The 27,655-nt window shown below is 39.3% G+C and overlaps 2 protein-coding genes across 7 annotated transcripts in view; both read left to right on the plus strand.

Moving 5' to 3' along the window:
- Nucleotides 1-27,655, plus strand: part of ryr2a (ryanodine receptor 2a (cardiac)) — a 291,199-nt gene that overhangs the window by 153,867 nt on the left and 109,677 nt on the right. For all 5 annotated transcript variants that reach the window (XM_079658890.1, XM_079658889.1, XM_079658891.1 and 2 more), the window contains 5 exons: nucleotides 141-317; nucleotides 556-701; nucleotides 857-968; nucleotides 10,545-10,705; nucleotides 11,737-11,896. In XM_079658890.1, coding sequence (XP_079515016.1) covers nucleotides 141-317; nucleotides 556-701; nucleotides 857-968; nucleotides 10,545-10,705; nucleotides 11,737-11,896 — 756 coding nt within the window. The remainder of the gene's footprint in view (nucleotides 1-140; nucleotides 318-555; nucleotides 702-856; nucleotides 969-10,544; nucleotides 10,706-11,736; nucleotides 11,897-27,655) is intronic.
- On the plus strand, nucleotides 17,174-21,527 carry LOC307024604 (uncharacterized protein). Of its 2 annotated transcripts, none has more exons than XM_079658894.1 (6): nucleotides 17,174-18,526; nucleotides 18,753-19,376; nucleotides 19,500-19,770; nucleotides 19,877-20,013; nucleotides 20,140-20,343; nucleotides 20,684-21,527. In XM_079658894.1, the coding sequence occupies exons 1-6, from the start codon at nucleotides 18,500-18,502 to the stop codon at nucleotides 21,461-21,463; spliced, it is 2,043 nt and encodes a 680-aa protein (XP_079515020.1). In that variant the 5' UTR covers nucleotides 17,174-18,499; the 3' UTR covers nucleotides 21,464-21,527. The 2 variants fall into 2 exon arrangements, with proteins under 2 accessions (XP_079515020.1, XP_079515021.1); XM_079658895.1 differs by having other exon boundaries at nucleotides 17,174-17,488.

Consider the following 27,655-nt stretch of genomic DNA (forward strand, 5'->3'; position numbering starts at 1 on the left):
TAGAACTTTTAGGGTCAGACTTTTGACGAATATTTCTATCCCCCCACAACTGTACCATAAACTACCGAAAAAATAAGCCAAGCTGAAAAGTGGACACCATTGGGAGAACTCACTCTTTTTGATTCGTCCTTCTGTTTCAGGTGACGAGGATAGATGGGACAGGGGAGTCGTGTCCTTGCCTAAAGGTCACCCAGAGGTCATTTGGCTCACAGAACAGTTACACTGACATCACCTTCTACAGATTGAGCATGCCCATAGAGTGTGCAGAATCCTTTCCTAGATCCTCAGCTAGCGACAGCCTCTTCACACCAAAGAAGGTAACAGGACCTAAAACACACTGACATGTACAGTGTTCATGCATACACAGAAATATAAACACTGATTGACGGATAAAGTACTTTGTGTGTAACACACACTCATTTGCAGTGTCAAGGAGTTGAAATTGTTTTTATTCAGCCGCTTCGCATTATCTTTCATTTATTTCTTGAAGAGCAAACAGTAGGGTTGGGTAAATAATGGAAATGTGTGTGGTGTGTTCACTGTCTGTTTCTGCAGGATCTGGAAGACTTTGAAACTGTGTCAGACTTTGAGGTCCTGATGAAGTCTTCTAACGGTCACAATGGACCCAATGGACCTGAGAGAGACGAATTCAATAACCACAAAGATTATACCCAGGAGAAGCCCTCCAAGCTCAAGCAACGGTAAACTCTCATCAGCGATAAAGATCACAGAATATAAAAACACCTGTTAGATACATCCAACTTTTGAATCTTGTTATGTACGTTTTTTGCAATCATTATGTTTTAAATCACTACTTTTTAACTTTATTAACCTAAACAAACATCTGATCCATCAGGTTCATGTTGAAGAAGAACAAGCCAGAGGGCTGTCCATCATCTGCCCGTCTGTTAGAGGAGGTGATGGCTGAGGACAGGGACGAATATGAATTCCTAATGCACGCCTCTACTGTAAGATAATACACCTACAAAACACTTGCATGCAATAAACTTGTTAATGAACCCAAACTTTATGAGATCTAGTAAAGATACAGTAGGTGGTTTTCAAATCATCGTCATACAGGTCTCAAAAAACTGTTTCAGTTCAGTCATTGCATTTGTTATATAATATTATCTGCATTTTTCAACTTCATATTTTTTACAAATATGTTAACTCTTGCAGTTTTCACCCAATTATTTTTAGCTAAATGTATTGATTGTGTGTTTTAGTATATACCTCTTATGAAGCCCTTAGGGAAAGTAACTGTGATCAAAAGAGATACAATTAAACTTGACTTAGTTTCAAAGATTCAAGATTCAAAGGCTTTGTCATATTATTTTTATTTTATTTAACCTTTATTTAACCATATAAAAAGCATTGAGATAAAATCTAATTTGCAATGCTGACCTGGCCAAGAAGGCAGCAACGTTACACATGACACATAACACAAACATATAAAATACAGAGAACATAACTAAGAAAACAAAAGACGAAAAAGCAGTCACTACATTGTGCACATTAGGACAGTAAGAAAGGTACACTACTTATTACTGCAAGAGCAGCTGGTGGTAAGGACCTCAGACAACTTCAACTTAAAACATGCTATTGAGACAATTGCCCTCAGTTTGAGGCGTGATTGAAGGTCATTCCAAGACCAAGGACCATGATAAAAAAGTCTCCTTTTCCCAGCCTCAGTCCGCACAGCAGGAACCTGGAACCGTATCCAGGCACTGGATCTGAGGTTGTAAGAGTCACAAACTGGAGCAAATCTGGCACATATGTACAGTGGAAGCTTACCTAAAATGGCTTTATACATTAATAAAAACCAATGCTGCATCCTACGCATACTAAGTGAGGACCATCCAGTTAGGCAGTTTGCATGATGAGTCCTATAGGGTGCATTTGATATATAACGCAGTGCAGCATGGTAGAGTGGGTCAAGTTTGGCCAAAACAGTGGGACAGGCAAATCTATAAATGGTATCACCGTAGTCCAGCTGGGACAGGAATAAGCCAGAGACCAACCTTTTACGGGATGAAGTTGAAAAACAACATCAGTGAATTTCAATTTATTAGATAGAACTTCAATGTGATGTTTAAAGTTCAGATCACTGTCCAACCAAAAGCCAAGATATTTGTAGGTATCGACAAACTCAACAGAGACGCCATCAAGGGTGTCAATGGAGAGGCAAGAGGACGCTGACTTGGGAGCAAAAAGCATTGCTTTGGTTTTCTTAGTGTTCAATAGCAGTTTAGAATCAAGAAGTGCATGCTGCAGCGTGATACAATCAGATTTTAAATTGGAAACGGCCATATCCAGAGAAGGAGCACATGAGTATACAATAGTGTCATCAGCATACATATGATCGGTAGAAAATTGCATCTGATTACAAATATTGTTTACATATAATAAAAAGAGCAAAGGCCCCAAAATAGAGCCCTGTGCGTGCTCCCTTCTCCAAGGTGACTGCAGGTGATATGCACAGTGGCTCCAGTCTAGAAATGGAAATGACAATTCCCAAGCTCTTCCAACATTGCAACATAGTTATATAGGACTTAAACAATACAACAAGAAGAACAAGAAGAGTAGAATAAGATTTAGCAGATGTTGCAAGACCGATGTGCAAGTAATGCAGATGAAGTAAACTAAATACATGTCAGAAAAACTAAATAAATATAATAAGCTAAATGAAAAGCACTATATATATATATATATATATATATATATATATATATATATATATATATATATATACACATATATATATACATATATATATATATACACATATATATACATATATACACATATATATATATATATATATATACACACACACTGGTCAGAGGCATTCATGTAAAGCAGATCACCAGAATCCAATACTTGTAAAAACGTTGCAGAGATCAAATGTTTCCTTGTCTGAAAGGAGAAACCTAATTTTAAAACAACATTTTCAGTGTGTGACTTGAAAGATAAGTTCTGATCAATAATAAAACCTAGATATGTGTATGTAGTGACCCTTTCAATGTCAATGTCAGTCCCTTGAACAGTACAAATGTTGGGGGAAAAAAAAGTTAACTTTTTGCCATTTGAGAATATCATGAGTTTGGAGTTGTCTGCATTTAATATTAACTTGAGTTGAGATAAATGGGATGGAATAACATCAAAGGCAGACTGGAGGAAATCAAGACTTTGCTCTATAGAAGAGGATGAACAATAAATAACAGTATCATCTGCATAAAAATGGAAAGCAGCATTTGAAAAATTCTTAGAGATTATTTACATATATGGTGAAATTATTGGTCCTAATATGGAACCTTGGCGCACACCCTACAGTAAAGACATTTTACAGCTAATACAACAGCAGTTTGTTCAGAATATCAGTATGAGAAGAAAATGACACCCTCTGTCCTTAGACCCTCACATCGTACAAGGAAAAACTTCCAGAGAAAACCCACAGTTTAAAGGGAAAAATGGGAGAAAACTCAGGGAGAGCAACAGAGGAGGGATCCCTCTCCCAAGACGGACAGACGTGCAATAGATGACGTGTGTAAATCAAAGAGATAATACATTTTACAGCATTGGTAGACCGAATAATAGGAAATGCATGTGTCTACAGTATAATAAGAGGATGAATCCACGAAGATGTCAACAATCCTGTGGGAGCTTTCAGGGAGGCAGCACGACGAGACCACGACCCGAAGTCCACGACTTAATCCAGAACTCAGGATAGAGGATCCAGGATGCGGGACCACAGCAAGAGGATCAGCCTCGACTCAAGATCACATCAAGACACAAAAGAAAAAAAAATTGGCTGGGTTAATCGGAACATGAGAATACACAGATACAGACAGACAGAAGGAAGAACCGCACTCCCTTTGGAGTGATTTTTTTAAAATATTGAAGTTAAATGGATCAATCTGGTGCACTTTGAGAGCAAAATGAAGAGATATATGGATACCTCTCAACATCCATATGAAACAACTGTAAACAGATTTACTTTGTCTTTATGGATTTGATTGTGGACTCGATTGTGATTGCTGCACATTATCCCTTACTTAATAAATACTTTTTTTGATAATCTATTATATAGAAAAGTATATCATATCGATATATAATATATCATTTCTTGATAAAATACAATATAATCAAATATAACAATCAAAACGAAATACATAGTATTAAGTATTAGGACTAAGAAAATATTGTACATGTGAAATAGTTGTATGTATTGATTTAAATTGACATGCATCCGCTAAGAAAAATAGTCCGTTGTTACTGTTTGAACTAACGTACCAACGGCACTGAACATATTACATATTACCTACCATATTACGTTATATACTTCTTACCTTCGATTTCTCTTATTCTTCTCCTCATTCGTCTTTGTTTTTCTTCAAGGTTGTATTGTATTTTTTCAAGTTTTTATCTTGTTGGTCGAATGCACTTATTGTAAGTCGCTTTGGATAAAAGCATCAGCTAAATGCAATGTAATGTAATGATCAAAAAACCCCTCTATACTCTAGACCAGTGGTTCCCAACCTTTTTTTTACCAAGGCACCCCTGAAAATATTTCTCGACCCCAAGGCACCCCAACTTTTTGTAGATTTAAAAACCACTTCAGAGCTTAAACTAAAAACCATAAATACACCATAAATTGGTTTTCAAATGTGTATTTAATTGAATAGAACATTTTATAGAACAAATAAAGTATTCACACATAATAACAAGAACCAGACTAAAAATGTCAACACCATTTCTATGATGAATTCAATATTATAAACAGGCCTACTAAGTAGGCTCTTTTGTTTTGGCTGAAAATAGTAGGCCTACCTGTGTAAAAACACGAATACATAATACAGTTATTATTTTACATTTGGATTTCAAAAGAGGCAGGCCTATGATCAACATTCTGCATTTCGCTATCCAGATAATACTGATTGACAAAATCATAAATCATACATTTATAAGAAAGGCACACAAATGAACATCCAAACATAAACATTTCTCAGACCGTTACACGGTGCTAGTGCGACACTTGTGCCTGCTTTTGTGAGCAGAGTCTCTTGATGCGTGGGGGGATAGTGGACAGCGCAACGCGGAGGTCCTGCTCCACTGACAGCCGGGTCCGGGTCTTGTTTTTGACATATGCGAGTGAGGAAAACGCCAGCTCGCACAAGTAGGAGGTTAGAAACTGTAAAAGCACCTTGATGGCACTCTCTGAGAGGGATGGATACTCGTGTCCCACAAGCAGCCAAAATATATCCAGACGTAGTTCCCCGTGCTTCAGTTTCAGGGAGCGGTCCATAGATAGCTCTGTGAGTTCATCCTGAGCTCTGCTTTTTAAACTTGTGGCTGATATTAATGTTATTTTAGACTTCTTTTGCACTGCTGTGCCATCATGTTCTGTCATCCCTGCCTGTGTTGTTGAGGGCTGGGGTGCTTCTTTATTTATTGTCACTACGTAACGATCCATCTTGAAATTATTTGGCGCGAGGATAAAAAGCTGCTCTGCACACCGTAAACAATGACGGCTGACGTAAATCATGAGAATTTAAGCTGTTTAATATTTCTAAATCTGAGCAATATATGTTTTATTAGCTTATGAACTCCATTGTACATGTAATAAAATAAAGTGTATATGAAGTGAAGTTTATTAAATACATAAAAATACGTTTTTTTGCGGCACACTTGGACAGTGCTCGCGGCACCCCAGTGTGCCGCGAGCACTGTCTCTAGACAGCGTGATTTCACTTTGTATTGTATTTCTTCAAGTTTGTATCTAGTTGTTCGAATGCACTTAAGCGTCAGCTAAATGCAATGTAATGAACAAAAAACCCCTCTATACTCTAGACAGCGTGGGTAAATTACCGTACAGCCAATCACAATGCGTGACGTCATTACGTCGTGACGTCGTACGTCGTGACGTCACTGGTAAGAGACGGACCCCGAACACATCGTGTAGCCCAAACACATCGTGTACCGACACCGTCACTAATAAGATTGTCAACAAAAGGATTGACTACCCTCACCATCACCACAATGAAACACGTCCAGAAGAATGTCATGCAAAGCTGCCTGCCTGCCTGCCTGCCTGCCTGCCTGCCTGCCTGCCTGCCTGCCTGCCTGCCTGCCTGCCTGCCTGCCTGCCTGCCTGCCTTTGATTCTCTCTGAACTGCCTGGTCTTTTTAATGTTTAATGTCAACTATTTGTGCAGATAGCGTGAAGTAGAAAAGATTGCAGATGCTAATGTAGCGTTAGCATTTCTCCCCCGGGCTTAAATTGTGTAATAAATAGAATGATCACACCGGTGTGACAGTACTCTTCAAAGGGTTCACGAAATATGACTACTACTCTTACTGTTTAACATTTTGGGTTACTTAATGTTACTTCATGTTAAGGCTAATAAAAATGACAAGGCTGTAATGCTAACTAACGTGCAAGCTACTAGTTAGGTAGCTAACTTGATCCAGCCACTCCTGGTCCTTTCATCAGACGGGAAGCGAAAGAACGAGCAAGACCCATTGCTGGTATGATAACAACCTGGTACTAAGCATACAGGCATCTTGTTAAAGTTATCCTATCTTAGCCAGCACCATATAGATAGATTCTATTCTATCTATATGGCGCTGATCTTAGCTATCTAGCTAGCTAGTGGAGGAAAACAGTTATGACATCACTTACTCTGGGATTTGTAGTCTTTCTAGTTGCGTATTTTTCATAGTCTTATATTTCAACAGTCTTACGACAAACTGTGACTTTTTTGACATGGAAATTATTTTTTAAGATTGAAAAACATCATATATGTAAGTCATGGCACAATTCTAACGGGATCGAAAGATAAGTTTTCTCTCTTCATTGAATCCAATGCATAATTTTTCCGAAATAAGGTCCCATGGACCGGAAGTAGGTGGGTGTGACTTTGCCACTCTACATAATTTTTCCGAAATAAGGTCCCATGGACCGGAAGTAGATGGACGTGACTTCGCCGCTCTATAGAGAGGCGAAGTCCCTCCCTTTCCGGGGGAGCTCCATGGGACCTTATTTCGGAAAAGTTATGCATTGAAGTCAATGGAGAGAGAAAGATTATCTTTCGATCCCGTTTGAATTGTGTCAGGAATTACACATATGATGTCTGTCAATTTAAAAGATAGAGAAGACCTTTTTTATTGGTATGTTTCTTATTATTATTCCCCGTCCGGTTCAAACCTGTTTTTGAGAGCTTTACGACGCCATTTATGCAGCGAAATTTTGCACGGACATCAGGACCGGTGAAAAATTTGACATTCTGGAGTCGATGGGTTAAAAATGTCCCACATGCTCGCTAGATATGTAAACATTTTTTGAAAAATGTACATAGTCGCACCGTAAGTCGGATGCAACTGAAATTTTGCACACTTATCCGGGTGGACCTGCTCTACATAAAGTCCTCTTGAGCCCCTAAGCTCTGCCTACTTTTTGATTTTTTTATTAGCATAATGTTAAAAACAGTGAAATATTATCCTAAATTTCAAATTTAGGTTTATCAACACCAATCTTAGTATACAGCATCAGTGGAGGGTCACACACATTACAGTAGGACATGAGCATGTTCAGGTTATAAATATGGCCGCAATTAATCAAAACATATTTAGCAAAAAGGTGTGGTTTAGAAAGAAATGCTCATAACTCAACAATGTATCCATTCACCACAGATTTTGCTCGATACGTTCAGTCTGTGTTGGGGAATAGGCACACCAAAGCATTTTCATTTTGGAATTTAGGGGGCGCCAAAAACACCACCAATTTATCAATCAAGAACGGATGGACGAAATAAAACAATCTTTTTTTAGACATACTCTGGGGGGGACTATGAACTGACGTTTAAAGTGTCGAAACAAATGCAGACTGTGGGCGTGGCCTATACAATTTTTTTACATTGCGACAGCATAAAATGAGCTTCGGACGCAAAACTTGGGACACACTTCACAGCCCACAACCTTTTATGTAAAAGAAAAACGCTGCTCACTAGCGCCCCCTATTGTGTGGTAGTCACATATAGTTTCTCAGAACTTCAAACATTTTGGCACAGACAATCCTCATGGAATGGCGGACATATTTAGAATTTGCTTCCATTAGCCCCGCCCCCGACAAAGTCGGCCATTTTGAAGAATGTGCGTTTTTCATGCATTTTATGGACATATTTCCGTACTCCTCCTAGGGGGATGATCGGAAAAATTCCAATCCAGGACATGTTCAGCCCCTATCCAATATGAAGCATAATTGTGAAGCAAATGTTTGATAGCTCAATCGTGGAGGTCTTAAGCTAACAGCGAATACACAATTGTTGACGATTTACATGTCGCAAATTACTCCAAACTATTCGCATATAGTTTTTCCGATATGCACGAAACGCTGTATACACATTGCTCTTATGAATCTGGACATATTTCAAATAGCCTTCTATTGGCCCGGCCCCCCAGAAAGTCAGCCATTTTCACAAATGTGCGTTTTTCATGCATTTTAAGCACATTTTTGCCTACTCCTCCTAGGGACATGATCGGAAAAATTCCAATCCAGGACAAGTTCAGCCCCTATGCAATATGATGCTAAATTTCGAAGAAAATAGTTGCTAGCTCAAAAGGGGAGCTCGTAATCTAATGGAGAATGTACAATTTTTGACGATTTACATGTTACTAATTAATCCAAACTACTACATTTCCATTTTTGGAAACATTTACAAAGTCGCACCGTAATTCTGAATGACCTGGAATTTTGCAAACTTATTCGGGTGGACCTACTCTACATACGTATTATGTCCTTGAACCCCTAGGCGTCGCCTACTTGATTTATTTTTAATTAGCATAATGTTAAAAACCGTGAAATATTAACTTAAATTTCAAATTGTAGTGTTTCAACTCCAAAGTTAGTATAAAGAAATGCTCATAACTCATCAACAATGTATCCAAATAACACACATTCTGGTGGATAGGTTCAGGCTTTATTGGGGAATAGGCACACAACGTTATTTTCATTTTGGACTATAGGGGCCGCCAAAAACACGACAAATGTATAACTCAAGAAAGGATGGATGAAATTAATTTTATTTTTCTTAGACATACTCTGGGGGTGAGTATGAACTTATAGGTAAAGTGTCGCAAAAAATGACGAATGTGGCCTGCCTTTTTTCATGCATATTAAGCACATTTTTTCTATTTCCTCAAAGGAAAATGATCGAAAACAATTCCAATCCAGGACAACTTAAGCGCATATGCTACATTGCAAAGGAATAGTCGTTCGCTCGAACGGGGAGCTCGTAGGCTAAAAAGTACAATTTTTGAACATTTATATGTCAGATAAGCTACTGATACCTGCCTGTCGGCCTGGCACATCAACTCTCGTACACACACACACACACACACACACACTCACACACACACACACACACACACACACACACACACACACACACACACACACACACACACACACACACACACACACACACACACAACTCCTAAAGCATACTAAATATCAGGCCCTTGTATATTTTATTATGTGAAGCACTATATGGTTTCAGGAAAAATATCTACTGTTTACTTGTAGATATCTACTAAAGCATACAAATAAAGTGTGTAATGTAGGCCTGTTAGATATAATATTGCCGTTCTCACTGTAAACATCGCGTCTGAATGAAAGCAGTTGTATTAAAAAAATTAATTGCCTAACATCCAGGGGAGATGTGATTAGTGAGTAAACAAACGGTAAAGGCCAGAAAGTCTGATGCACATTTGATCATCTCCCCGACAGGCGCACGGATGCGTGCACGTCTGTGACGCAGTTTTAATTTGTTTGCACAGAAACAAACACTGACAAACACACTGGACTTTAACAGACTGTCTCAGCCTATTATTTTTCTGTCTGATGGAGACTTCATACTGACTTCAACAGGTTCCACATATTTTATACATTATTGGTGACATATGGTTTTAGTTCTAAAGTTTGCAGTCAAAATATTCTGCTGCTTTTCCAAGCCTTTTTACTTTCTCTTCTTAATACACATTCATTCACTACTACTACTACTACTACTACTTACATCTGATATTTAACTCCTTCAGCCTACTTTCAGCTGCAGAAACCATTCAACTATTACATTATTCAGCTATTTCAGGACATGTTGTTGTTTATACCTTTTTTTAAACCTTTTCTTTTAAATATTAAGCTTCTTCGATATTTTTCCTACTCTTCCAGTTTAACATTTCACTTTCAAGTTTCCAACAAAGTCATTGCAATGCATTTGAGCTGTAACAATTTTGATTCAAATAATTTCACTTTTCCGCATTTCTCCGCTAAGTTCAGCAACACACTTACTTGTTTTTTTTAGCTAAAAGCAGCTACCATTCAGCTAATAAAATATTCAGCTTTTTCTGCATTTTCAGCTAAATTCAGCAACAAATGTACACAGTTTACAGCATTCACACGCATTTTCTGCAGGAAATGCATTTTCTAGTTTGATAAATACATTTCAAACAGACTAATGCTTTATCTGCGCCTCTCTTTGTGTGCAGCACTACTACTCGGTGCGGATCTTCCCTGGCCAGGAGCCCAGCGGTGTGTGGGTGGGCTGGGTCACCTCTGACTTCCACCAGCACGACCCGGGCTTTGAGCTGCACAAAGTCCGGACTGTCACTGTTACCCTGGGAGATGAAAAGGGCAAAGTTCATGAGAGGTTAGTCAAGTTGCACCCTACCCATATCCTGAGTAAATTCATTTGTATAAGTTATGTTGATATTATTTCAGTGATTGATACACCTTTAACCTGATATAACCAACAGTAACTGTTACATGGTGTGTTCAACTTCCTCAGTATAAAGCGCAGTAACTGTTACAGTACATGGTGTGTTCCTCAGTATAAAGTAACTGTTACATGGTGTGTTCCTCAGTATAAAGTAACTGTTACATGGTGTGTTCTTCAGTATAAAGTAACTGTTACATGGTGTGTTCCTCAGTATAAAGTAACTGTTACATGGTGTGTTCCTCAGTATAAAGTAACTGTTACATGGTGTGTTCCTCAGTATAAAGTAACTGTTACATGGCGTGTTCCTCAGTTTAAAGTAACTGTTACATGGTGTGTTCCTCAGTATAAAGTAACTGTTACATGTGTTCCTCAGTATAAAGTAACTGTTACATGGTGTGTTCCTCAGTATAAAGTAACTGTTACATGGTGTGTTCCTCAGTATAAAGTAACTGTTACATGGTGTGTTCCTCAGTATAAAGTAACTGTTACATGGTGTGTTCCTCAGTATAAAGTAACTGTTACATGGTGTGTTCCTCAGTATAAAGTAACTTTTACATGTGTTCCTCAGTATAAAGTAACTGTTACATGTGTTCCTCAGTATAAAGTAACTGTTACATGGTGTGTTCCTCAGTATAAAGTAACTGTTACATGGTGTGTTCCTCAGTATAAAGCACAGTAACTGTTACATGGTGTGTTCCTCAGTATAAAGCGCAGTAACTGTTACATGGTGTGTTCCTCAATATAAAGCGCAGTAACTGTTACATGTGTTCCTCAGTATAAAGCGCAGTAACTGTTACATGGTGTGTTCCTCAGTATAAAGCGCAGTAACTGTTACATGTGTTCCTCAGTATAAAGCGCAGTAACTGTTACATGGTGTGTTCCTCAGTATAAAGCGCAGTAACTGTTACATGGTGTGTTCCTCAGTATAAAGCGCAGTAACTTGTATATGGTGTGTTCCTCAGTATAAAGCGCAGTAACTGTTATATGGTGTGGGCTGGAGAGAGCAGCAGTCCTGGTCAGGGGAGGAATAACAACGGCTTAGAGATCGGCTGTCTGGTAGACACAACAAACGGACTGCTGACATTTACAGCCAACGGCAAAGACCTCAGCACATACTACCAGGTAAATATTTACTTTGTTGTTACCGGTTAATAAGTGGTCCTTCTCTAACTGCTGCTGCCTTTTCTTCTCCTTTCCGGATTAGTGTGAATGTTGTTTACAGCATTCCACTATAGTTCTTCAAATCTTTATTCTTCTTATTTCAACCAATACTTTGCCGTTGAATAACTTCAGCATACTTTCAGCTACAGAAACCATTCAAATATCAAACTATTCAGCCTTTTCAGCACATGATGGGAAACGTTCAACCTTTTCAAAATATGTTATACTTTTTGAAATATTCAGCTTTTTAAACTCTTTTTTTAACATGGAACTCAATGGGAGGAACCTTCAAATCCTCTTTTACCTACACCTTGCGCCAAATGCTACTCCTTCCACATACTTTCAGCTAGAGACATTCACTCAACGTTAAAATGATCACAAGACCTGCAGCTATAAAACGTGTTCTTCAGATTCTTTATATCTTTTACAGTTTATGACTTATCAACGTTTAAGTTTTGGTAAATTTTCAGGCCGTTTTCGATTTTATAATGGGTGTCTATGGGAGGGACTCTTCAGGGCTAGAGTGCGTGACATCATCACTTAGAGCAGGGGTATTCAACTAAAATTCAACGAGGTCCAGTTCGAGAAAATCTCCCCATGCAAAGTTCCGGAACATCAAAATGTCTAACTTGCTTTATGAATTAGTGTGATGTATATTAAAGTAGCCTGTAGCTTTATCAACGTCTGCATGTACAGATGTAGCGATTCATTTCAGACAGTTTGAAACGCGAGGGCCGTGATTGGTACGTGATCTGCCCTCGCTCAAGGGAAAACCTCCAGCTTGACTTGAGACCGCCCCCGTGATAGATAAATGTAATTATAATGAAGCCAGCTGCAATGGATCATTGATCCACCAGGGGGTGCAGTGGGGTTCCACACTGGAGCTCATGTGAAATAAAGTCAGATACAGTACGCTGGATGTACAGCGGAACTTTGTTAAGATCCATATGTCACGGATATCATACTCTGTGCTAAATAAGAGACATGTAATCATTTACAAAACATCACCATGTTGTTATTTAACTAAATAATGTTGTTTAGTCGAAAAAAACGAACAGGAGGAAATGCAGCCCGGCTCTCGATTTTTAATCCTAATTTAATCATCATCTTCACCACGATCATTTATGTTTATGTTCGCCGAATTGACATGAAATCACTGACACATATGAATATACTGTATTCAACTTCATTAAAACGTTATTAACGTGCCTAAACTCAGTAATTCACTAAAAATATGTATATTTTAATGGAGCCTCGTAGGCAGATCAGGATCCCAAAGCTTGGCGGAGGGATCCTGATCTGCATGACGGGTGCTATTTTCCCCATAAGGAACAAGTCGCTGCAAATTATCCCGCTTATTACACGGCCACATTCTCAACAAAGTAACGACATGACTCCCAATATTAATTGAAATAATTTTATGGATTTAGAAAATGTTTTTATTGATTTAAAAAATAGTTGTATGTATTGATTTAAATTGACATGCATCCGCTAAGAAAAATAGTCCGTTGTTACCGTTTTTTAAACAGTCAATGAAACGGCAGCTCTCAGCTGTGTATTTACACAACTAATGGCCCATCAACCACAGCTCTCTCCCCCCCTCCCCCCCTGATCTTTCTTCTCCAGCAGCTAAATTAACTGTAGGTTACTCTGAGTGACAAGCTTACAGTTAGACACAACACTGTCATTGCAAGTGACCCTCAGTTAGTTGACTTTTATGTCAATATGGGAGGTAAAAATAACTAGAATAATTGTGATTCATTTATTGTGGCTTTTATGTTTTTAGGTATAAAATGTTATGTAATTCTGGCTTATAGTTCACCCTTCTCTAAAAGCCTTCAACAATGACAATATTCATAGTAATTTAATAAATCCTTCCAACACACATTGTAAAAAATAGCCTACTGTAAGTTAAGAAATCAATCCAATATGTACATCTTCTGATGTAACAACAATAACATTATAAATAGTAACATAGCTGAACATGGTATTGCACATTTAGCTTTGAGTGTTACTGACCTGAGATGTTTTTATTACATGAATTAAGGTGACTGAGGCTTTTTAACATACAGGGATGCAAACTCATCAGGTATGAAAAAGGTGACAAGGATCCGAGCCCCCGGCTCCCCCACCCCACAGAATATCGGCTTTAAAATGAGGAATAACAGAGGATTTTAGCAGTCAGAACAACTAAAGCAGCAGTGTTAATAATAATAGAAACACCAAAGAGTCACATCTAATAGAAATATATAAAAGCATTTATTTTAATTGTGTAGCAGTCAGTTTATAATTTTGGCAGCACTGTTGAGCATTTTGAAAATGTATTTTCATGCCTCTGTGCAAGGCTTAGTCTTTCTATCTTTATAGCCACATGGTGTAAAGCAGTGGTCGCCAACCAGTCGATCGCGATCGACCGGTCGATCGCAAGTGTGGTGCGGGTAGATCGCTGACCGTTAAAAAAAAAAGTAACAAAAGAAAAATTAAATTAAAATAATAATGTTTGAAAAATACGTTTTTAGATGTAAACCTATCATCCACCACCCCATTAGCAGGTGCCACTTGACTACACCTCAATAATATAATACATTAACCGTGCTTTAAGTGAACCTCATCATGACACAAGAGACAACGGCAGGACTGTAATTTCCCGTGTTCACTGAACGCAACAGAGGCAAGACACCACACCAATCAGAGAGTTGCATGGAAATACACGTGTGCTTGTGTCATTCAAGCTCGGCTCTGTGTGTGTGGCAATAGCGCATTTAGTGTGATAGAGAGAGGGAGAGAGGGAAGGAGAGAGATGGACCGGTGCTAGCGGGGAGCGTGATGTTAGCATCTGGTTAGCTAGCTGCATAAACTAACCAACAGACATAAGGAGCTGTTTCCACAACAAGCTGGAGGAGAGTCCTCCCCTGTCATACTGAGGGGCTCAGGTGAGCTAAAGGACTCTCTTGAGTGTTTAGAACGGTTTTGCCACAAATTATTCAAAAGATTATTTCCGCGGCACACCTTCATATGATCATTATAGTTATACAAACAATAAGAGAATAAATGAAAAACAGGTATGAAATAGCCTACTATACAGTATGTCAGAAAAACAAGAATACAGTTTAAAAGGGGAGTGATTTCTAAAAACATCCATAAAGAAAAAGAAAATCTGTTTACAGTTCTGTTTCATATGGGTGCTGAGAGAGGTATCCATAGATCTCTTCATGTTGCTCTCAAAGTGCACCAGATTGATGCTTTGAACTTCAATATTTAAAAAAAAAATTCTTCCCAGGGGACCATCCCCCCGGACCCCCCTAGAGGAGGTGAGGACCCCCCTAGAGGAGGTGAGGTCCGCCCCCCAATAGCACTTTACCCCTGCCTATATGCCGTGAGCTGAATATGGAGCCTTCATTGTAAGAGTAATTCAGATGCAGTTAGCCTATATAAAAGGCCTCAAATTGGAAGCACTGTCTGGGCCGTCTTTTTCACTCAATTCTGCAATAGGTAGATCTCGCCTTTCACCTAGGCCGAGGTCGGTGATCTTGGGCTTAAAAAGGTTGGTGACCACTGGTGTAAAGTAACTAAGTTCATAAACTCAACAAGTACTATACTTGGGCACAATTTTGAGATACTTGTACTTTATTTAAGTATTTCAATGTTTTGCTACTTTGTTCTTCTGCCCCACTACAGTTCAGAGGTACATGGTGTACTTCTATTCCACTACATGTATTTAATACCTTTAGTTACTTTACAGATGTGGATGAATGATGTGAAATATAATCAAGTGTTAAATCAGACTTTAGTTCCACCTGGAGTAAATCCACAAGCTACCCTGCAGTATACAAAGTCATTCAAACTAGCTGCACCTTTACCAGCTTTGAGACAACTTTCATGATCAATCATTATAAAACATATCATATATATTATTCTGAAATGGACCAATCTGCACAATGACTACTTTAGCTGTCGCTACTTTCACTATATTTTGATGAGAATACTTTTCTACTTTTACTTGAGGAACATTTTGAATGCAGGACTTTTACTGTAACAGAGTATTCCTACACTCTGGTACTTCTACTTTTACTCAAGTACAAGATCTGAGTACTTTTACTTTTACTCTAGTACAAGATCTGAGTACTTCTACTTTTACTCAAGTACAAGATCTGAGTACTTCTCCTTTTACTCAAGTACAAGATCTATGTGCTTCTACTTTTACTCAAGTACAAGATCTGAGTACTTCTACTTTTACTCAAGTACAATATATATATATATACTTATACCACCTCTGTTTATAGCCTATGAAAAAAACTATTAGAAATAGAAGGCTAAAGCTAACGTTAGAAGATAGTGACAATGTATGCTAGCTAGCTAGCTCAACGATTCCTTAAATAATATTGCCACAGAAAAACTTTTCAGTTCACATCACGCTCTGCCGCTCCAACAGGGAGCTCTGCTCTGAACACCTGAACGGCCCGTTCTAACAGCTGTTCACCAGCGGTCCAGTCTGTGCCACAGTGACTCCGGACGCACAGTCAATATTAACGAACGCACCCGTAGGTAATGTAGCTGCTGAAGCTAGACCATCATCTCGGAGGAGCAGAGCCGACAGGCAGGAAGACTCGAGCACACAGCTCGCACTTCATTATAATATATATAAAAAAGAACACCATGCGTGTCATGATGGCACATAACAGCTCACGGCCGCAGATTACTCCGGGTCCCAAAAATATTTTTATTGCAGATCTATATGAATCACACAAACTACCTATTTTGGATTCAAAACGGCGAATTTCGCCGAAAGGTGACAAGTTTGCATCACTGAACATAGACAGAGCACAACTGAAACATAACATCTGAAACGATGTAACAACATAATACACTTGTGGGGATGCAGCTTGGGATGTGAGGAGTGAGGGACACGGCTTAGAACGGGCGTGTCGCCTGGCAGGACAGGAGAGTGTGTGCACCAGTCTGCCTTGATCTATGAATTCATGTCCGTGACACTCACTGCTGCCCACAGCTGTTTTATAGAAGGAAAACCTCCTTCACTTCATGAAAGTGTTTTAACCACACACACCTCTACACACACATGATGGGTTTTATTTTCCTCATAAGGAACAGGTCGCTGCAAATTATCCCGCTTATTACCATACATGCAAATTAGTCGCTTTTCGGCGCCTCCCGCTTTTTTAACGCTGATTTGGGTGACTTGTGTAATTCGTGGAGAACCGAAGAGTTTTTGTTTGGGGGGGGGGGGGGGGGTCTGACTCATGGACTGACGGACAACTTCTCTCTTCAAAACATAGACTTTACTTGGGCGGGCCGCCCACGTATAGCCTATTAACGGCCGCCAAAGTATATTTTTGTATCCATCCGCGAGCATGACTAGTGGACAAATGATCCCTCGCTCTACGCCTCCTGTACCTGTTCGCTCTGCTATCGCGTGAAGGGTCTGCTTGCTAACAAGCAACCAACAGAAGACAAACAGGAGTCACATGTTGTTGCACATCAGTCATGCGCAAATGACTCGCACTTCTGCACCAGTCAGTTGCGCAAGCACCGCATGTAAGTACATTTTTCTGTTGGCTGTTATAACATCATTAGCTCTAAAGTGCATGTATGTTATGTATTTTTACCATAGACTATATATAAATGGTATTTTTTGTATAATACAATTGTATTGCATCAGCTAATTGTATTGCGTCAGCTAAATGAAATGTAATGTATTGTAGGCTATATAAGCTTTATTTGTACCTAAAGGTGATCGGCCCTCCGATTAAATCGGCAATTTCACTCCAAATGACTCCATTAATTATTAAGGTACAATTCCAAACGTGTACACCCTTTTAATTTTAATTTGGCAAATACTCCGTAAGCTCAATAATAACATATAAGAGCGATCAACGCGCTAAAATAAATTAGCATTACGCACGCGGTAATTTTATACTTGAACTATATTTCTGTCAAACTGATCAACATAAACGACATGAGCTTAATACTTAGTCATATTTTTCCTGTGCACTGTGGAAATGAACACATGACTGCTGTGTAGTTTACTAGTTTGGTATTGAAGTAGCCATATCTGATATTGAATAAGATTTAGAGGCCTAGCCATGAGTCTAATGAGTGTTTAATAATGGGGACACTTAACCTTAGTGCCAACTCTAATTTGCATTCATTTTCAGAATGAAAGATCTTGAGGAAAGTGATGCACTTGTTGTGAAAAAGCTGGATGCAGGTTGCAAATCCAGCTGAAAGTGGTCATGGCTAAAGCTAGATGTCACAATTGAGGTGAAGTCAGTCAAACACACATTCCCACTGTCAGACTTTTTCAAAAAAGTTGACAAAAAAGGATGTGCTAGATGCACTCTGTGCACAAAAGAAATTAATTATGGCAGCAGGGGCGTGCATGGCCTGTTGGCACACTGTCAGACAGAAATTCACAAACATAAAGTGACCACAATCACAGAAACACAAAGTGTTGCACAGCTCCTCAGAAAGAGCCCATTCCCAGCAACCCCCAAAGCAGCAGCTGACAAGATCAGGGAAAGGATAGCGCCTACACTACCAGTACCTATGTGTGATCGCATATCCAATGCAGAGGTATGTGTGTGTGTGTGTGTGTGTGTGTGTGTGTGTGTGTGTGTGTGGAGAGAAGAGTAGCCAAGCCAACACAACTGTCCTAATGCTTTTGTGCAATGTTGGGGGAGCTTTTTGTTTTAGAGCAAATGCTAAGTTAAAGGTGCTGTCAGTAGGAAGGTTCGTTGTAGCTAAATTAGATTTGTTTTCCTGAAATGAGTAATCTCATATATTTTAATCTGTTTTCTAGGCAATGGTCCTGGCTGTTATTGCTGAACATTCCCTACCTCTCTCAACTGCACCTGTCCTAGTTGAACTGAGTCAACAACTGGCTGCAGACAAAATAGCACTTAGTAGGATGAAACTGTCACGAACCGCTGCCTCTTACAAGATGGTGCATGGTCTGGGCCACACATTCTCTGAGAGAACGCTCTCCAACTTAAGGAAGTATCCCTTTTCTCTTAATGTAGATGAGAGTACATCTAGCAGTAATAAAAAGGTGCTTGCAATGCTTGTGAGCTACTTTGACCAAGAGCTGAAGGATGTTGTGGTGGAACATTTGGGTTCTCTGGAAGTTGTTAAAGTCAATGCTGCCAGCTTGGAGGAGCTCATCTGCAACTTCTTTAAGGAAAAAGATATTCCCTGGTCAAACCTGGTCAGCATAATGTTAGACTCATGCAATGTGATGCGAGGCAGCAAGTCAGGACTGGAGACAAGAATTAGACAGAACCATTGTAAAACGCTTCTTGATGTTGATGGTGATTCATGTCACCATGTGCACAATGCTGCAAAGAAGTTTGCAGAGCCCTTTGAGAACTACTTGGAGCAGCTGTTTACAGATCTCCATACTGACCACCTGTGGGCATCAGATCAGGTAACTGAATGTCAATTTTGATTTTAGCTTAAGTGATAGATTGAGTTTGTCCCCGTGTTTACTCTAATGTTTTGAGTTGTGTGACACTTAGTCTTGTAAAATGACTTATGTCTTTATTTGCAGATCATGTACCTGAAAGAAATCGCTGAATACATGGACATACCTGCTACAAATCCCAGGAGGTTTGTCTCCCACCGTTGGTTGTCTGCGTATGACGTTGGGATGCAAACAAAAAGACTGCTGCCTGTGTACAAGGTCCTGTACTATGGTTTCATGGGGAAAGAGGACAAAGCTCTCTACCAGGATCCATTGCAGAAGCTATATGAAGACTACCATGTCAGCGAGAAAGCACAGCGAAGGATCACATTTGTGCACCAAGACCTCAGTAAGAAAGGTATGTATATTAGTTTAAACAAGGAACTCAAATTGTGAATGTCCTGTTTCTGAGAAAGTTATTAATACTATAATAAAATGTGTTATCTTTGTTTTTCTTTTGGTAGGTATGACTGAATTGGGGAAGAAGAGGAAGAGCCGAGTGGTAAAGAAGATCTGGTTTGAGATCCAAAAAGTGGACCTGCATCTCAGTGTGTACCTCAGTGTACTGCCAATACTAAAAGAGTATGTGATGGTTTTCCAGGTGAGTGTTTTTTTGTATATACAGTGTATATAACACACACCATATAGAAATAACATGCATATTGCAATTTTATAAACAAAAGATGGTTCAGTATTTACTGAAACGTGCCCTTTCTGTGCATTTAAGGAAAGTCAAACCTTGGTCCACAAGCTGCATGACAAGCAGCTTCAAGTGTTTGTCAACTTCCTGGCTTGCTTTATCAAACCAGAGCATCTGAAGATTTCGCCCAAAGCATTGACAGAATTGGACTTGGCCAACCAGACACTTTATTCCCAGCCCTATATTGGTAAAGTGGCAGAAAACCTGGAAGCAGCCCGTCGAAAACACCCGGTTAGTGTGTGAAATAGATTAGTTAGTATTTAGGTAATGTTATATTAAAGTAAAAAAGAGTCCTGGTGGAAAGAGGCCAGGTTAACCCAAAGGCAGCACACCTCTTACTATTTCACATACATTTGAATATTATTCTTACACCAAATCTCGGGTTTTACCATAGTCATTTTTGTATGAATAATTGTTGCATGCCTTATTTAAACATTGTTTTGCTTGATGTTGACTAGTGCAGGCCATCATTTCACTGATAGCTTTAGTATTGAGAAACGTAGCACTGTGCTGCATGAAACTTAGGATATTCATCAAAGTGTTTTTTGTTTTTGTTTTGTATTTGTGTTAGGATTTCTTTGAAAAGGTGACCAAGGCATATGTGACTTGTGGCAAGTACATGCAGGTCAAATTGCCACTTAAAAGTAAGACCCTACAAGCCTTGTCCTCTATTGATCCTGTTGTGAGGGGCCATTCAGAAGCAGGGACTCAACTGATGAAGCTGGCAAGAATCTTGCAACACCTAGTTCCTCCAGAGAGTGACATCACCCAGGAAATAATCAGATACAACGTTGACTTAACACTGGCACAGTATCACGAGGGAGACAACATGGTCATGTGGTGGGCTCATGTTATGAGCACAGGGAAATATCCAGCTCTCAGTGGGGTTATCAGAGGTGCTCTTTCTATCTTCCATGGGCCCATGGTGGAGTCCTCATTTAACTTAATGGGAGATATTCTTGACCCTAAAAGCTCAAGAATGAACATTGCCACGCTCGATGCAATTCAGACAGCAAAGTATGCCATGAAGTCTAGGGGCATGACTGCCACCATGATGTTTAAGAGAGAAGACGAAAAGTTTGGACCAGTTGACAGAACACTGTGCCGCAACATGAGGTCTGCTGCAAGAAGGGATAAAGCACAGAGAGAGGAGAGGCTTATGGAGAAAGGGAGGAGACAGGTGGAGTATGGCTTCAAGAAAACATGTGCAAGTTCCCAAGAGAGCAAGAGGACAGCACAGCAAGAGGAGAAAGAAGCAAGGTTGAGACATGCAGCTAAGCAACGGAATGCTGCTAGACGTAAAGCAGTAGAAACACTTGTGCAAGCAAAGAAGAAGAAGAAAAACCCTTAAAGTCAAAAGTGTATAATATCTACCTGTAAATAATAATAATAAAAACCCTTGATTTATAACTTAACATCTATGTCTCCTCTTGATCTGAGTATATTATAAAGAATAGCCAGTTAATTGAAGCATTATACAGTTCTGTTTTATATGAGTGTTGAGAGATGTATCCATACATCTCTTAATTTTGCCCTCAAAGTGCACCAGATTGATGCATTTAACTTCAATTTAAAGAAAAAAATCTTCCCGGGGGAGCATGCCCCCGGACCCCCCTAGAGGAGGTGAGGTCCCCCCACAAATAAACAGGTTCATATGGATAGGATACTAGATAAGTTTGCACTCTCATTGTATATAATGATAATAGATATGTTTCATTGCGGAGGACCCCCTGTTTTGTGTGTCCCCCACTTCTTAAACCAAAGTTACGCCCTCGATAATATCTACCTGTAAATAATAATAGTAAAACCCCTTGATTTATAACTTAACATCTCTGTCTCCTACTGATCTGAGTATATTATAAAGAATAGCCAGTTAATTGAAGCATTATAGCACAGGCCTTTGTCAGACGGTATATTACGCTGTTTTTTTTCTGCTTCGAATAGTTCTCTCTTTTTTCACCATACCTGTGTTTGCATCCCTGTATTACACGGCCACATTCTCAACAAAGTAACGACATGACTCCCAGTATTAATTGAAATGCTTTTATGGATTTAGAAAATGTTTTTATTGATTTAAAAAAATAATTGTATGTATTGATTTAAATTAACATGCATCCGCTAAGAAAAATAGTCCGTTGTTACCGTTTTTTAAACAGTCTGAATGAAACGGCAGCTCTCAGCTGTGTATTTAAACAACTAATGGCCCATCAACCACAGCTCTCTCCCCCCCTCCCCCCCTGATCTTTCTTCTCCAGCAGCTAAATTAACTGTAGGTTACTCTGAGTGACAAGCTTACAGTTAGACACAACACTGTCATTGCAAGTGACCCTCAGTTAGTTGACTTTTATGTTCAACTTCTAAATTCGTTACTGATAAAAAAAGGGCTTCTACTGTACCTAATTACCTTAACACTAGAATCGCCAGAGGTTTTTGTATAGGCCTACCCAGTGGTCAAGTTGTAAAAAAAAGCCAGGGGGGATGGTGGATCTGCATGCCCCCCCCCCCCCCCCCCCGGAGATTAAAAACAAAAACTAACCTGCAATTCAGGGTAGTTGAGTAGACTGGATATATGTTTGGTGCTGACTGCCTTAAGGGCCCTTAATTTGATCTGATGACAGTGCATTTGGTGGGAGACCAACGTTGTACCCTTTTGATTAGTGTTTAAGCACAAAGATAATTATTATATTCTATTACTGTAAAACAACTTGCATGCTATGGATATATTACGTGTCAGATACTCCTGTCATTGATCTTGACCAAGGCACCTCAGAATTAGAGTTGGTCCCATGGCTACCACTGCTCCTACATAGTTAGGGTAAATGCAGAGGACACATTTTCCCACTGGGTGCAAGTGCAACTTCAACTTCAACTTCACACTCACAATACCTATAAATCTACTGGGAATTCATCCATTAAATGTTGAAACAAAACCTCACAAAACATTGAACATGAATCCTCTCTAGTCAAGTCCATTTTAATTCAAGTGCAAGAACATGGATTAAACAAATATACTATTTACAAAATCTGAAAATAATACATATAATATGATATACAAATACAAATAAACAGTTTTATTCAATGGCTACCAACCCAATTCTCCCCTATACTGTAGTATCTCATAGGATCTTCCAAAGAGTTTCATAATCATGTTTTTTAATGACAACTTTCCGGGCTCTTGCTCTCAGATCATTAGCCAAGCTATGACTTTGAAGCCAAGACTTGACATAAACTTCTGGTTTGAACATTTGTAGTGGAGGGCCAACACACTTGATGAAAAGCAAGGCTGACATACTTTTTACCTCTAGCATGCTTCTAGTTGTGGTTAAAATGTTCATCTGACTGAACCCACGCTCACACTCAGCTGTGGAGATGACCAGTGTGTTCACTGCTTGAAGGAGGGGTTTTAGCTCTTCTGGTGCTTGTGGTGTCATTTCATCAACAGTTTTGAGTTTCACCATATCAACATATTCCCTCATTCCTCTCTGAATTTGTCTGCCATCATCAAGCTTGAAAAAGGAGCAGAGTTCCTGTATTTCCTTTTCGGCATAACGAACACCACACACATCTGGCCAGTTTGATGGCTGCAGCACTTTGACATTGTCAAGAAAGCTCTGGTACTCTTCTTTGCTTCTCTGTTTTCCAGGCAGTGATCCCATTCTTGTCTCAATTTTAGCAGCCAAAGCATGAAAAAAATGTTGGTGGTTTATTTCTCTGCTGTGTCTTAAATGATTTGTTAGTGGCACCCCTTTGAATAGCTTCAAACCGATTGCAGTCTGAGCCACTTCTGCCGCTGGTCCAGGCTGCTCTGCCATGGACTTCAACACACGGACCTGCCGACTGAGTATTGCTACAGCCTTGGGGAGCGTCATGTTTCTGTCTTGAAGAGAGAGAGAGAATTCAGACAACTCTTCTAAAGCATCATACATGATTCCAAGATTGTGCACAAAGGTGACATTAGAAAGGCGATCTATTAAACCACTGAACATGCATTTCTCTGTTGAACTTCTTTTAGGATCAACTGAGGCATTGGAAAAGTGCTTGTGGATTGCAGGGTACTGCTGCCATACAGCTTTAATGGTCCTGTAACTGGATGCCACCCATCTAGTGCTGAGAATTCTCCCTATGTTCAGACACTGTAAAGCAAGTTCCTCACAACATTCAGTGAGCTCACGGCGGTTTTTGGCCGATGCATGATAGAGACTGTACACTTTGTCAAAGAAAAACTGGAAGTCATTCATCCCTACAGTTTCTTCAACAGCATCTCCAACACTCAGCTCAAGACGGTGGTTCATGCAGTGCCACACCATTACGTTTGGAAACTTGTCTACGATTTTGGTTGCAACACCTGCTTTACTTCCAAGCATTACAGAAGCTCCATCTGATGCAAAGCAAACAAAGCGTTCACTCAGAATAGCTTCAGAGAAGCCATGATGTGACAGATTTTTCATTAGAGCTTGATAGATTTCACCTGCATTGGTAGCAGAAAGCTCAACTAGATCCAAGAAGAATGTTAGGGGCTCTTCACTCATCCCTAAGCTCGCTCTAATATAAATGATCAATACTGATTTTTTACTGTCAGTTGTAGCTTCATCTATCATAACAGAAAGTTTTGTTCCACTTTGAAGGACCTTTCCAACTACTCTCTTTCGCATTTCATTTGCTATGTGTTGGCTGATTGTTGCACAGGAATAGTCTGAATGTAAAGTTCTTCCCATGTCTAGTCCATTCAAGACTTGCAGATCAATATCGGACGGTAGATCTGTGAAAGGCCTTCCAGATTTCACAATCTTGTAAACTGTACGAAATACCCTATCAGTAGTTAAGAAGTGATCCCTTTGCATTTCAGAAGTCAATGTTTCCAATGTCTTTTCTTTTGCTTTTTCCATGGTTTTCTCAGCTGCTTGGTGATAGTCTGACATTTTACGCTTGTGTATTTTCTTACGAAGAGACTGCAGCTGTGCTGCTCGGTTTGTACCATAGGCTGTAACCTTTACGTTGGACCACTCCTCAGCAATATGCAACTGGCTGCTCCCACCTGTACTTGGCCCAACCACTTTCATTTTCTGGCAGGTTAGGCAGCCACGTTTTTTGCTTTGACATATTAGCCATGGATAATACTTTTTGTTCTCCCTGAACTTGGTAGATGTCCAGCATTCAGGGATATCTTGCTCATTATCTCACTGGTTATTTTGGTCAGAATCATCGACACTATCTCGCCCTGCTTCTGCCTCCTCCTCTCTTCTTTTTTCTACCACAAAAACATAAAATCTATGTTAAAACCCCACTTGGTAAGATACATTTCCCCTTTTCGAAAAAGAAAAGTGTCTATTTAGAATTATCAAACCTGTTCCTTCTCCAGCTCTAGGCTCCTCTGCTTCTGCCTCCTCCTCTCTTCTTTTTTCTACCACAAAAACATAAAATCTGTTAAAACCCCCCCTTGGTAGGATTAGCTACATTTCCCCCTCTTCGAAAAAGAAAAGTGTCTATTTAGAAATCTCAAACCTGTTCCTTCTCCAGCTCTAGTCTCCTCTGCTCTCCTTCCTGCTTCCTCGCCATGATTATCCTCTATATGAAGAAAACAACGGCATTATGGTTTTGTTAGAATGAGCAGACAGTGAAGTAGGCCTACTGTCAAGTTGTGTTTTTTTTTCATATAAAATAAGAGCGATGACATTCAACCACCAGAAGCCGCTATCACACGATTCGGAGGCATGCATCACATTTAAAGCTTTTTAAGTAATACATTTTGGTCGCTCACAGTGACTAAAGGTGCAATTTTCATACTTAATTTATATTATAAGATCTCACTGAAATGAATGGAAACAAAGTGCTTAAATCACTAGTGGATACATGATCATCGAATTGATACACAAAATCAGCCTAAAGATCCTCCAGGAACCTTAATTCAAATGGGTTCTTTCGGAACCAGTTTTCATACTGAAGAATCCCAAACTTGGACTATCTACCATCCTTAACTGAACTTCACCGGCTGTTTCAGGAACCGTCAACGACACCTGTTCTTCTCTGTGTTCTTCTGCCCCTGTCGTCTCTGCTTGTACACTAGCTTGCTCTGCCTCATCCTAAATTACATTTCATTTTTTTCCCCGACTGAACATGTCTAGGCTAGTTAAGTGTGTTGCTTATGCGGTCGCCTAAGCAGTAAAGAGCTGTGGGAAACCCTGCGAGATATTCCATGTGAAAAAGAAATCAAATCTGACATTAACTTTGTGAATATAAGAAAGGTTTAACCTGACGTTGGTTACTATAGCAGCTAGTACTAGCTGCCTGGCGTTAGGCTAGTTAACAAGAAAAAAAACGTAAGCTGTGGACGAGGGGCACGTGACGTGCACATATAAAATGTAGAATGTTGAAAATTAAACATTGGCAATATTTCCACATTAATTGATCAAATAACAGGGGATGGGAAGGGGGGATGGCCGTTTCATAAGGGGGATGGTTTTGACCATTTTAATACCTAAGGGGGATGCCATCCCCCCCCCATCCCCCCTCAACTCGACTACTGGGCCTACCTAAACCTGTCAAATCCCGCTATTAGAATGCAATTTTTAACAACATAGGGTGCTACATAACACACTTTCAGGAAAAGTCACGGACTGGGAGACTTTAATATTTTATTGAAAGAAAGTTACATTGCACACACACAACACACATCACACAAATTGACCCGATTGGCGGTTATAGTGTTAAATAAACTCACTAATTAATGAAACCAGTTCAATACGCATTATTCTTATTCTTATCATTCTTTATGAGCGCTGAAGTAGTCTTAAAATCAGATCTGTTTTTAAAATGAAATCTGACGGCAGGCAGTTAGCTCTGATCACCTATGATAAATGCGTCACACCTAATCTGGCCATTCAGCCACAGAGGTCCCTCTATACAAATCAAACTGTAGACGGTGTGAAAGCACCTATTGTTTTAAATAATGGTCGGAATGTGACCTGTGAGCCTTCTGAATTACCGTGGGACACCACATTCTAAACTAAAATGTTCAATCAATAAAGTAACATCTTATCTTAACTTATCTTAATAATATGTTCATATTAATAATAATAATAAATCATACAGTATGTGTCCGAAAGGGAGCACGAGGAAGCAAACACAAAAATATACAAAAAATATACTGCATATTAAAGCAAACGATTGTAAAGGTAAAAGTATGAGCATAACAAATAAAGAAGTGTAATGTAAACATTTACATTATAATTATGATTATTTAATATATAAAGACTATATATTATTGAATTACAAGATTAGATATACTTTAGTTGATCTAAAATATTGATGTGTTTAAATGCTCTTCAAAACACAACTGAAAGTCCATGAAATTTGTCTTTCTGTATTTGCGAATGAAGCGCCATCTCCTGGTTAAAACCTGAAATTGAAAATCTGGCAACGCCCTCTTGGAAAATAGTGGGAGGGCTTAACATTCCTCTATACTGATTTTAGGCAGGTCGTAGGCAGGAAGCTGTAAACTGGAGTCTGAAATTCAGTGCTACATCTGTAATCAAAAACTGACTGC

This window comes from Notothenia rossii (assembly GCF_949606895.1).
Source record: "Notothenia rossii genome assembly, chromosome: 11".
NCBI classification, from domain to species: Eukaryota; Metazoa; Chordata; class Actinopteri; order Perciformes; family Nototheniidae; genus Notothenia; species Notothenia rossii.